Here is a 13,781-nt window from a genome sequence, read left to right on the forward strand (position 1 = left end):
AAGCCTAAATAGGGCTCTCTTTACAGGAAGTGTTTATGGAAGGCTGTGCAAGTCACATGCAGGGAGGTGTGACCAGGGTTCATAAACAAAGGGATTTAACTCCTAAATGGCAGAGGATTGAGCAGTGAGGCTGCAGGGGCATGTTCTATACACCACAACTGCTTTATTAAGCTAAAGTTGTTCAGGTGACTATAGTGTCCCTTTAATGGAGCTGGAATGGTGACGAAAAAAATCTGCACAAGTCTTGTATATCAAAAATGTAATTAAAAGACAATTTAAGCATGAAAGATGATATGACTGTATTTGTCTATTGTCTTTCATTTCATTTATTAAAACTGCAACAATGTATAATAATGTTTGAAAAACAATGTTAAGGCATGCAAATAAAATAAAGAAAACCACAATGTGGAAATGTTTTTTTTTACCCCAATTTCCAATAATATAAAAAGGTATAAAATGAATGTGAAGTTGTTCAGATTCCAGTTTGGCACCGATCATGTGACCTATTCTAGAGGGAATTTCATAGATTACACCCACTAAGGATTACAGTCACATTCTAATGACACCATAAATTGTAGCAAATTCAAACTATCTCCCTCCCCTAAAAAAGGTATTGCCATTAAAAAGTACAAAGTACAATCTTCGTTAAAGGAATGATCTAAGCCCCTAAACCCATGACCCGATATAGTGGCTGGAACTCAATCCGCTGACCTTTGTCAACAATATGTCTCTAAATCACATAGACAGATCAGTTAAACCGTATTCATTACGGTTACCTGTGGTGTCTTATGTTTATGACGACAACTGATTAGTAACATTTATGACAAAGTAGCCAAAATTAGAAATAAAATCTACAAAATTTGCTTCCAATTTGGCTACTAGGTGTCAACTAAAAAAAAACAAAAAAAAATGTCATAGCATGAAGGAATCTAGCAGATATTGTAACTCTAATCAGTGAATTAATGCTGTGACACCATAATAACTGCCTTGTATGGAAGCATCCTCCACCAGGCAATCAGAAAAGTAGTAAAAAGATCAATGAGAGATAAAAACTCGTTCATGCGAGCCCAGAGTTTCACTCGGTATTCTATACAGAGTCACATTCTATTCCACCGATCCCATTCTGGCCAGTGTTATTGGTAAGGCGTTCATCGGAGGCTGGTGACTGGGCTTCTCCTTCCACAGAATGTTGCCCGTTCAGATCATCTGATCTGGTAACTTGATTGTACTCCACCCTTAAAAGTAAAAAAGAAGGAGTTAATATCCGCCTCTCCTCCATGTTCTTTTACCAGAGCAATAACTGGACAATATATAGTCAAAGTGACAATTTATGACCCCAATATCCTCAAATATGTTCATTTTCAACAAAGGTGAAGAAGTAGGTTTGTACTGTATAAACTTTAATATTATTAAAATTATAACAATTGCAATAATTGGTGCATATCCTTCCTAACTCCTTCATTATAAAAACTATATACAATGATTTAAACCTGGGCTTATTGGGAATGCCTTTCCTTCAGTGAGGATCGAGAAGCCATCTGAAGGCAAAAGAGGTGGCATATCCAACAAAGAATGGCAGTATGGGACAATACAGGGAAGAGAAAGGAATGGGAGTGCTCAAAATATAACTTTGTATAAGAGTTAGAAGTGGGAGATACATGGCTGAGGCGCTCACCTAGGTAATACATATTAAGAATGAATATAAATGCTACATCCCAAAGGCCCACTAATCAGTTATTAAACATGCCTCTCAGACAACCTTGTCAAGTCAAAAAGGGACGATCTACTGATCGTAGATAAATACAGAACAAGAAGTGGATTTGCTAGAAATGGGTCTCTCTAAAATCAATGGAACTTTAAATGGGAAGCCTTTGATGATGGCAAGGGATGTAGAGAGTTACAGATCATGTGGTAGAGAGGCAAGATTGGAAAAGAGAGGTACGGAGCCCTAGTTTTTGAAAAGTATGGAAGGATTTGAGGGGAAACTTTGAAAATGGTGAGGGATCCAGAGAGTCAATGAGCAGAGAGGTCAGTGATAGTAGTGGGGTTTGTTAGAGGGTGAGGGATGGTGGTGATTTTTAGGTCACTAGAGAAAAGGGGAGGTTGTAGTATGCAGATTCAGACTTACCGAACATGTGTTTTTTGCTGAGAATTCCCAACTTCCCTATGGAGGTAGAGAAAAAGTTACCATTTTCTTCATAGGTATTGAACAGTCTCAAATTACATGAACTTAAAATAAAGCCAGGTTATTGCCTATATGTGGTCTTCCATCCCTGGGGGATGTCAGGGATTGGTAACAAAGGAGATTGCAGTCAGTGAAACGGTGCGTGCCACAGTTAACAAGTTGACACACAGCCATACTCTCAGTAAGCTGGCTGACATGTCTGCTTCGTCGAGATTAATGGGGTGCAGGTGGAAGGCTTTAGGTGACTCTCAGGGCGGAGGGAGCAGAACAGATCTCATATCAGAACTGTCCCACTCTATCCGAGTCGGCCTGGAGTTGGGGTTTATAAACAAAAAGCAGAAAATAAAACTTGCTATTAGGTCACTGTGCATTCTAGTTACATTACCTATCTTCATGGTACCAGAGAATTATGGGAATATTAGTTTGTGTGTACAAGTTGTCCTGGCAGAGTCTGCTATGTAACAGAACATGAAATACAGTATCTACACGTTAATTACCTTAGAAATAATTCAGTGTCTTACCAGAGACAGCAGCAGACTGCCGCAGACAGGATCAGTGCAACGAGTATAATAACTAAACGGATTGCCAATTGAGGAAGGGAATGGCGGCTGGTCTCCGTCTGATTTCTGGAGACTGTTTGGTTGCTGAGAGCCAAATCAGTCATCTTATTGGTCCCCGGTATCACGGAGGCATTCTCATTAAATTGATCTGTTACAATATACAAAGTTTGTTCGAATTGGTTAGAGAGAAATCGCTCAGTTTAAACACGCTCAGACCCCGTTTAGCTATCCCAGAGATTTTCAGAGGAAGAATATAATTACTGTAGTAAACAACTAAATAGTAACCTAACCCAAGCTTTTATACAATGAATCATCATGGGCTAAACTATAAAATGAGAAAGTGATAGCCAAAGAAGGCAAAACCAACCCCATAAACTTGCATCAATTCTTAAAGAAAAAAAAAAAAAAAGAAAAAAGAAAAAAACATGAAAGTGTAGATACACACTAAAACATTACTTAATGAAGAAAGGGTAAAGGCACAGCATTTTCATCAGCAAAAATTAAGGAGGATCCAATGGCAATAGATATGCAAATCATTGCTGCAGAAATTTTGGAATTGGATGACTCAAGACAAGGTGCTGCAGCAGCTGAAGAAAGTTAATATAAACAAAGCTCCGGGGCCTGACGGCATTCACCCATGAGTACCAAGTGTATTTTGAGATGCAGCATGTGTGTGACCAAGACCTCATGGGAATTATTGCGTTCATTCTACCACAATTCTTCCCATGTTTACGTGCACCCATACAGATTATATATCATTTTTAAAGGACATACCAAAAAGAATTGGAGGATGCAAAAATAAAACTTCTAGAAAAAGTGGAATACTGAAAAGATAAATTAAAATTAAACGTTAAAACATCACTTTTAATAAATCAGAAATTAAAATGTCCAAAAATAGTGGACAAGTTGCATAACGTAAACTAACTACAATTAATATAATTGTCATTAGACAGAACTATATTGATATAGTGGCAATGGCAGTTGTCATGGTTAATATGGTATGGTTCCCTAATGACCCACTCAAGCTCGTAAGATCGGGGACGAAATGTCAAGATAATTTGTCTCAGACAATATTATGAGTAGACGGTACTAGGATCTACTAAGCTATTGCCCAATTAACACTAGCAAAACGGTAGAAACGTGGTCATTGATATAAATACAAAAAGATGATTTGCTAACCAGCTACAATATGTAAAGTTGCTGCAGTTTCACAGTTGCAGAAAATAACATTATTGTAACGTCTATAGCCTTGGTGTAGTTATATCAGTTGTGGTATGCAGTAGTGGTACATATATCGACAATTACAATTCCCAACGGTATTATACTCTCTAATACTGTGGTAACAAAGATAACTACAGCTTCTCGATCCCCCCGCCCCCGGAGATTCACCTGTGCCCCAGAGATAGTGCGGCAGAGCCGCAGGGACCCGATCCAAGTGCCAGCACTGCTCCCAAAATGGCAGAGGCAGCGTGCTCCCTAAGCCCAAGAGGCAAAAAGTCCAATGTAGAGCTCTGGCTGGAAAAGATTGTAGCGGAGCTCCCTGTACCCCTGGCTGGGTACCTCCGCCAAGGGCCGCTTCCTAACTGGAACAGAGGACAAACCTCAGCACTCTTGCCCTCAGTCGCCGTGACTTGACTGGGGCACTGGAACCACTCCCTCCTGGGGCCGAATGGGGAATTCGCTCTAGCAACCCCCAGGCACTGGACGACACTCAGTCCTGGGAGCTCAAGTCCTTACCATGTTGGATCCTCCACGCTGGAACAGTGATTAGCCCTTTCCCCTCCCAGTAACCGGACAACACCTAGTTCTGAGAGTACAAGCTGGAATACGTTTATTGGCAGCCACAACTGGCCTTATATGCAGGTCCCCATGGAAGGAGCACTCCCCCCATGGACGTGAGAGTAGACTACAGTAAAAACATTCACATGATTACATTGGCTCTCAGGTCCAGGACACTCCCATACAAAACAAGATAATCCCTCCTCTGTGCCTGAGAGATAATTGAGTCAAGCACTGAATTAAACTCAATTATCTCCTGGCACAAAAAAAAAACACATTTCCCAAACACCCCAAAAGTACCTTAAAAATACATTAAACATTCCCTAATAGCCCCGATCTGGGTGACCAACATATCCAAAAACACCCAGATCGGTTCAGGGATTTCCTGGAAGTCATAATGTTGACCGACAGCACGCACGGTACCATGTCCACAACAGTTCCAGAGAATCAGGGCTTGCAGTCGGTCTAGCTTGGTAGTTTAAAAACCAAACAAACTACCGAACAGAGTCAATGTTCTTATCCTGGAGCTTGTTCCCCTTGTTCGTGGGAACATTTCCACCGAACACTGTCTTTCCACGTGTTGTCGAACCGAATATGGAAGTCCAGCAGTGTTTGGGAGATTCAGTGTCCGAAAATAGTTCCATGAACTTGATGACCAAACACCGCTGCCTGTGTTCATGCGAACAAGATGGCCACCACCTCGTGGTCGTCTATAGGAAATGCGGCCACCCAGATGAACACTTAGAACACTGTGGTGGAAATTGCTACAAAGTATCAATTAGGCTTAACAAGGGTGGTCAGGGTGGTTTCCGGTTTGTGCGGCTGTTCTGTTACCAGACCATATAGTCCAAATACATGAACGAAGACTTTTACATTACATTTTACAGGGTCCATAGTCTGTGGGCAGGAGGCTGGCAAGCAGGCTCCTCTAGGAGCTTGTGGCAAACTCACTTGGAAAGGGGAGTTTGTCACAAAGATTTTCCATGCATTCTGGGGTAGGTTGGAAGCCCGCCTATACTCCACAGCCCTGGAGAGAAGGCCTGAAGCCTCACCACGAGGTTTGCCTCATAAGGCAGACTGGAAGATCACGCACTCACCTCTAATACTAGCCTGCCTGAGAAGACGGAGCCCGCCATGAAGGTGGCAAATAGTAGTCGCTCAGAAGGCCACAATCCCCTGAAGCATTCTCCTGCAAGCATCTATGCCGACACACACGAACCCCCACTTCCTCCGATCCAGAAACACGGGTCTGTCACCAAGTGCAGACCATCAGTACAGGGCTGTGCTTTACCCATACAAGGAGTGGGTTGATTGGGGACATGGGAGTGAATCTAACCCAGGCACTGCACCACTTCATAACCTACTTTGCACTTACTACTTTTTTGAAGTTTGGTAGCTGTTATAGGACTGAAGCTATACATTCTCAGAAGAAACTCTTTACATATAGATGGTGGGGGGGTCTCCTGAGGACTTTACCTTTTAGCAGCAAGACCTAGCCTGATTTATGCAGGTTTTCTTTTAGTTAGCTTACCATAGAATCGTTTGCATGTCTCTCTATTCTAGACTACCCATTTTACAAATGCTGACATTTTTATGCAGGCTACTACCACGCTATACGAAATTAGTTTTAACGTGTTATTTGCCTGTTTTACTTAAATCAACTCGTTATGGCAACATATGCATAACTCCCTAATCTTGATAACCAATCTACTCACCTCTTAGAAATGTCAGACTAGTTAAGCTTGTTTATAAACCAAAAACTTTATTTTTTTCCATGCCACTGTGTATGCTGTTGTGGCATTTGACGGTACCATGCACACAAAAAAAAAAATAAAAAAAAAAACACAAACAGATGAGAGAAAGACTGAACTTAATGGACGCCTGTCTCTCTTCAGCTATGTAACATTGATGTTAGAATTTTCCAGTGGCTTCATTCATGGTTATTTAATATGTTATATACAAGGTTATTCACTAAAGTCCAATTGACCCCAAATGTGGCAAAACCATTCAGACTGCAAAATACAGATAGAAACATAGAAACATAGAATGTGACGGCAGATAAGAACCATTCGGCCCATCTAGTCTGCCCAATTTTCTAAATACTTACATTAGTCCCTAGCCTTATCTTATAGTTAGGATATATATTGTGGTGAAATTCAACCATGTCCAGATTCTGTAGATCAGCCACCGAACAAGCCTGAATTTGGTCCAGATTTTATACAGATCAAATACCGCTGGACAGGTTGAATCCAGACTACATTAAATTGGGTTCTGGAGGCTTCAAACCCAGGCACAAACTTAAAAAATATCTGGAGCATTTACCTGCTGGCAGCGGGATGAGGCCTTTTGGAGCAACTGGGTAGCAATGGCCGCTAGTCACTAGTTTTAAACATTTAGGAGACATGTCCCCACTTGGTGCTTGGCATGTTTATATAGCAAAAGTTGGCCAGCCACCACATAATGAACCCTCACTACACCAAGGTTTTTTATTTTTAACTATTTGCTATTGAGCGTTGAGTGATGACAGATGATGACAGACAGTGAGCGTTGGGTGATGACAGCCATTGAGAGTTGGAGAGTTGGATGATAACAGATTGACAGATAATGATAAACATTGAGCGTTGGGTGATGACAGATAATGACAGACAGTGAGCGTTGGGTGATGACAGATAATGACAAACATTGAGCGTTGGGTGATGACAGATAATGACAAACATTGAGCGTTGGGTGATGACAGACATTGAGTAACATTGAGTGTTGGGTGATGACAGATAATGACAAACATGGAGAGGTAGATACAGCAGCACATATTTGTGATGTGACTGGCAACCTACCTACGGGTGTAGATTTAATCAATTCCCCTCTATTTCCATATTCGAGGTGATAAGTTTTAATGACCCAGTCTGGTGTTTGCATGTAAACGCACGACTCATTGTGAAGGTACGCTGTAAAACCTTTTAATTGACACTTAAATATTGTTTGCTCGGAACTGCAAACGGTCTTCATATGCATGATAACAATCATGTGTCTGTTTTCCAGGTTCACAGAACTGTTGCAGAATTCATATTTCTGATTTACAGACTTTACACTGGGTGTTGGAGAGCCTGCGAGAGGAAGAGTACAAGATTAGTGAAAATTAAATGTGTGACTATCGCCATGTCACTCGGAACACACACCCTCTAACTCCACCCATTACTGTGTCACTCGGAACACGCGCCCTCTAACTCCACCCATTACTGTGTCACTCAGAACACGCACCCTCTAACTCCACCCATTACTGTGTCACTCGGAACACGCACCCTCTAACTCCACCCATTACTGTGTCACTCGGAACACGCACCCTCTAACTCCACCCATTACTGTGTCACTCGGAACACGCACCCTCTAACTCCACCCATTACTGTGTCACTCGGAACACGTACCCTCTAACTCCACCCATTACTGTGTCACTCGGAACACGCACCCTCTAACTCCACCCATTACTGTGTCACTCGGAACACGCACCCTCTAACTCCACCCATTACTGTGTCACTCGGAACACGTACCCTCTAACTCCACCCATTACTGTGTCACTCGATGTTTCGAGAGAGAGGAGAAGGGTGTTGTGTTATATTAGTCCTCATTTATACAGATTTATAAATTAAAGGTTTATTTGCTAAAAGAGGAATTATGCAAAACTAAATAAAAAGTCACACAATTAGCAGAAAATGAAAAGATTTACTAATATATAGACCCATCCATCTTACTCTAAAATTTGCAGTTTCATTTTTGGTTTCAAAGCCGAGATCTATAGTAGGGAGTTTGCAATGTACTTACAGTTTGCGTTATCAAAGACGAACACCATCGAAATAATGATAAACAAGAAAATAAATCGGTTACCTGCAACAGAGACAAAATAATATAAATAATTATAATGCCAAATGATATTTTGATGGATATTTACAAAATCAAAAAATCAACACCGTACATAATGCAAGTGACAATATTTTGAATTACAGCAGGATTAGAAACTTTCAAATTTCTAGAAACCACATTTTTTGAAGTAAACAATATGAGGTTTTTCTTTTGTTAATAAATCAAGGATATTCCTTGAAACAAGCTTTTCTCTAAAATAACAATTTGACAAATATTGACATGCGTACAGATATTACCCCGGTATTAGATAAACATTGACACGCACAAAGATATTACCCCGGTATTAGATAAACATTGACACGCACAAAGATATTACCCCGGTATTAGATAAACATTGACACGCACAAAGATATTACCCCGGTATTAGATAAACATTGACACGCACAAAGATATTACCCCGGTATTAGATAAACATTGACACGCACAAAGATATTACCCCGGTATTAGATAAACATTGACACGCACAAAGATATTACCCCGCTATTAGATAAACATTGACACGCACAAAGATATTACCCCGCTATTAGATAAACATTGACACGCACAAAGATATTACCCCGCTATTAGATAAACATTGACACGCACAAAGATATTACCCCGGTATTAGATAAACATTGACACGCACAAAGATATTACCCCGCTATTAGATAAACATTGACACGCACAAAGATATTACCCCGGTATTAGATAAACATTAACACGCACAAAGATATTACCCCGCTATTAGATAAACATTAACACGCACAAAGATATTACCCCGGTATTAGATAAACATTAACACGCACAAAGATATTACCCCGCCATTAGATAAACATTAACACGCACAAAGATATTACCCCGGTATTAGATAAACATTGACACGCACAAAGATATTACCCCGCCATTAGATAAACATTGACACGCACACAGATATTACCCCGCCATTAGATAAACATTAACACGCACACCGACATTACCCCGCTATTAGATAAACATTGACACGCACACAGATATTATCCCGTATTAGATGAACATTAACACGCACACAGATATTACACCGCTATTAGATAAACATTGACACGAACACAGATATTATCCCGTATTAGATGAACATTAACACGCACACAGATATTACACCGCCATTAGATAAACATTGACACATACAGGCATTACCCCGCTATTAGATAAACATTGACACGCACACAGATATTACCCCGCTATTAGATAAACATTAACACGCACACCGACATTACCCCGCTATTAGATAAACATTGACACGCACACAGATATTATCCCGTATTAGATGAACATTAACACGCACACAGATATTACCCCGCCATTAGATAAACATTGACACATACAGACATTACCCCGCTATTAGATAAACATTGACACGCACACAGATATTACACCGCCATTAGATAAACATTGACACATACAGGCATTACCCCGCTATTGGATAAACATTGACACGCACACAGATATTACCCCGCTATTAAACATTGACACGCACACAGATATTACCCCGCCATTAGATAAACATTGACACATACAGACATTACCCCGCTATTAGATAAACATTGACACGCACACAAATTACCCCGCTATTAGATAAACATTAACACGCACACAGATATTACACCGCCATTAGATAAACATTGACACATACAGGCATTACCCCGCTATTGGATAAACATTAACACACATACAGATATTACCCCGCTATTAGATAAACATTAACACGCACACAGATATTACCCCGCCATTAGATAAACATTGACACGCACACAGATATTACCCCACCATTAGATAAACATTAACACGCACACAGATATTACCCCGCTATTAGATAAACATTGACACACACACAGATATTACCCCGCTATTAGATAAACATTGACACGCACACAGATATTACCCATTAGATGATTATTAAGATGCTGAATGAAAACAAATTGTGGAAGTGAACGGAAACTGGAGGTAAATCTTATCAACAAGGGGAAAATTAAAGTTTTTAAACAAAACAAACAAAATAATTTTATGTTATAGGGCAAAACCTAGAAAAATAGCAGATAAGGAAAGATCTTCCAGCTAAAACAATTTTCACTTTATTTGTCAATTCCCCAAAATTCACATTGGCTAAATAAACCTCACACATTGATTTTTCACAGTTATGTCTGTCCCTACTCTCAGAAGCTAAACGGAAAACCAGCAAACCCTGTAGGAACCTTGTGCAAGATTTATTAGGATCTATATTCTTGCATCGTATTAGTATATTCTATCCTAAATTTTATGAGATAGGCCTAAATCTAGAACTCTGTCTCAAATATTAGCCATAGTTTTGTCTTGATAAATCTAGACTCTCTTGTTGAAGGTTTCCGGATGCTCTGCTGGTATCAGAGATATTCCATTGGTGACTATGAACACTGTTCAGAAAATGTGTCTTTTAAAAGGTCAGTAATATCTTGGTATAAACTCAGAGTTATTATGGGATATCACTTACCAAACTTTACTGCTGACAGAGCCCTCAGGCGGTCAGTAATCTTGGTGTGTGACGTTTCATGGACCTGAGATACAAAGCTATCATCAGTCAGAGATTGCTTCTTTCTTCTCCTTCTGCGTCGCTTTGAACGAGTGCTCGATGGGCTTTTTGGGGGGAAAGTAGAGATAGCCACATTTCCAGAATGTTCAGCACTTGTCGTTTCTTCCCTCTTAATGCCCTCAGGTCGTGTCTTCAAATTCTTGGCGTCTTCCACTCTGGTCTCCTTCCCTTCAGCTCTTACAGCATTTGGACCACCATGCTCTCTGATTATTGGAGTTTTATTTTCACTCACTTCAGCGTGTTGCCATGTTTCTTCCACGCTGACAGCCGTGCTCCTTGGGCTGCTACACAAACAGAGCAAAATATTTCCACCATTAGATTGATACAGTGACAGTACACAACGTATCATTTCAATGTCTTCTATAATGACATTTACCTGGATTCCTGCACGGGACATTTCAGTGTTTTACTGTCCACGATATTCCTTCTATTAAATAAAAGATAATGAGATTAACGTCGCACACCAGGCACTAGATCATAGACGTTATTAAAACCTGTGTTCTAGTCTAGCAGAGCATAATGATCGCACAGACCAGGCAACGTTTATCACAATAGATTTACTGCTTTCAGGTCCAGACAGTGTTTTATGCCGTAACACCACCAGAGGGCCTGGCTGGAAGGTGTCTCCTACCGGTGAAACCCTGCTCTTTTTATAACACAGCAACGTATTCATTGTGTCTCCCAGCAACATGACCCGAGTACCATTGAACCCTCGCCTAAAAGGGTTATTATTATTATCGCCATTTATATAGCGCCAACAGATTCCGTAGCGCTTTACAATATTATAAGGGGGGGTTAACTATAAATTGGACAATTACAGGAACGATAGGTTGTAGAGGACCCTGCGCAAACCAGCTTACAGTCTCTATAGGTTAATATATCAATATATCATGCTCTCTGCTCAAGTCACATTAAGATGACATTTACACCTACTTTGCTGGAAGTTTAAACGGACACTGTTGTGAAATATTTTATGGTTACTTCTCCTATTGTCTGGAAAACAAAACCTTTTTTGATATGAACTCTGACTTATTTTAGTGTCTGTCCTTTTAAGGTGAAGAAGTTCATTTTTACATTCGGTGTAATGCATAAGGTGCGAGCTTATATAAACGGTATGCTTATACGTAAAGAAATGGAGGTAGTAATTCAGCTTTGCTTGATGTCTGTCTGAGTGAACGCTTCCCGAGCGCTCGAGGATGTGGCAATCAAATCTGAATGTACAATTTAGCTGCTGAAATAGAAGCTTCACATTGGCCTTGGCTGTTATTCTGAATATTCTCATTTCTCATGTATTTACCTGCCCTGTCTTCACTCCTGTGTCTGATTGAATGCAAGCTCCTGGGTTCCTCTAACTATCCTCCTCCCCGGTACTTTACGTGTTCCTTGGGAGAATCACCTTGAAGAACTATTAGCTTAAAGCCCAGGGGCACAGTGTCCACACAGTGAAGAACTCCAGTTTATAAACCATGACATCAGAACAGGTCAAACATCGAGAACATATCAAAACATGTCTGCACACAGGAAGAACTGAATTATTCTAAAACTGATCGCAGTGGGAAGGGAGAAATTAATTATTAAATAAGGATAAAACTAAGAATGTTTATATGATGTTCTGAAATGAAATGTGCAGGAGAGGTCATAAGGTAAAAAAAAAAATATATACGTTTAAAAGAAGAAAAACCACCACAACAAGAGGACATAATGTTAAATTAGAGGGGCAAAGGTTTAAAAATAATATCAGGAAGTATTACTTTACTGAGAGGGTAGTGGATGCATGGAATAGCCTTCCAGCTGAAGTGGTAGAGGTTAACACAGTAAAGGAGTTTAAGCATGCGTGGGATAGGCATAAGGCTATCCTAACTATAAGATAAGGCCAGGGACTAAAGAAAATATTAAGAAAATTGGGCAGACTAGATGGGCCGAATGGTTCTTATCTGCCGTCACATTCTATGTTTCTTTGTTATTACATTTAAATATCACCATAATTCTCAGAAATTGTCCAATGCGGGTATAATGGAGGACGAGTTGTGTAAGCCGTGTGTTAATACTTACAGCATAGACAGCAGAGAGCCACGGGGCTTTATATCTATCAGATGGCACAGTGCCAGGATAACGGCCACCTGGATCCAGTTTTGCAGTATTTGTATCCATAGCCAGTATAAGATGTAATCCATGGCAGGCTGGGCAATGACATGGAGCTGGATCATCATTGTGACCTGTAACGAGAAACTCGGATCAGGCACCACCACATGCTGGATGCAGTATCATACACTGACTGAAGGACACAGGACCAGAGCAGCATATAACATGTCCCAGATTAACCAGGTATCTTCTCTGGTGTAAGGAAAGCTAGACTGCAGGGTCCTTGGTGCACCGTGGGCATACAGCCTGAATTAAGAGAATCTGATCATATGGCCTACTCTCATTGCTGGAGGCTTTTAAGGAAGAAATATTTTGGTTTTCAGATATTCATATCATTCAACATGTTGACTCGAGGTTGGGGGGAGGGGGGCAGGCCCAGCATAGTGTCTAGGAGATTAATCTAATATTTCCTATCTTACAAGATGTGTGGGTGAATCCTCACTCTCTACATCCCTCAGTTTGTTAACGGTTTATGGGATGGGCTGCCCTGTGCATGGTCGTTCGTAGATTTAGGCCAAATATTAATGTGCTCAGTAAGAGTCAGGTTAACTCTACGTGTAGAATGCACACTGCTCCGGGAAATAATGGACTTGGGTTGGAAAATGAGCGAGGTTTCAAA

The 13,781-nt window shown here is 40.4% G+C and overlaps 1 protein-coding gene across 1 annotated transcript; it reads right to left on the minus strand.

Moving 5' to 3' along the window:
• Positions 1-1,045: 1,045 nt before the first annotated feature.
• Positions 1,046-13,231, minus strand: LOC134577161 (uncharacterized). The gene is made up of 7 exons (XM_063435831.1): positions 13,073-13,231; positions 11,397-11,447; positions 10,922-11,304; positions 8,341-8,403; positions 7,359-7,628; positions 2,707-2,893; positions 1,046-1,235 (listed from the first exon to the last, which is right to left on the minus strand). The coding sequence occupies exons 1-7, from the start codon at positions 13,228-13,230 to the stop codon at positions 1,088-1,090; spliced, it is 1,260 nt and encodes a 419-aa protein (XP_063291901.1). The 5' UTR covers position 13,231; the 3' UTR covers positions 1,046-1,087.
• Positions 13,232-13,781: the final 550 nt, after the last annotated feature.

Source organism: Pelobates fuscus, chromosome 11, assembly GCF_036172605.1.
Source record: "Pelobates fuscus isolate aPelFus1 chromosome 11, aPelFus1.pri, whole genome shotgun sequence".
In the NCBI taxonomy this organism is placed as follows: domain Eukaryota; kingdom Metazoa; phylum Chordata; class Amphibia; order Anura; family Pelobatidae; genus Pelobates; species Pelobates fuscus.

Coding starts and splice junctions, on each gene's coding strand:
- LOC134577161 (XM_063435831.1), bottom strand. CDS start 13,230: ATGATGATCCAGCTCCATGTCATTGCCCAGCCTGCCATGGATTACATC. Junction 8,404..10,921: donor TCTGTCAGCAGTAAAGTTTG/GTAAGTGATATC, acceptor TCTCTGTTGCAG/GTAACCGATTTATTTTCTTG. Junction 7,629..8,340: donor CGTCTTTGATAACGCAAACT/GTAAGTACATTG, acceptor TTCCTCTCGCAG/GCTCTCCAACACCCAGTGTA.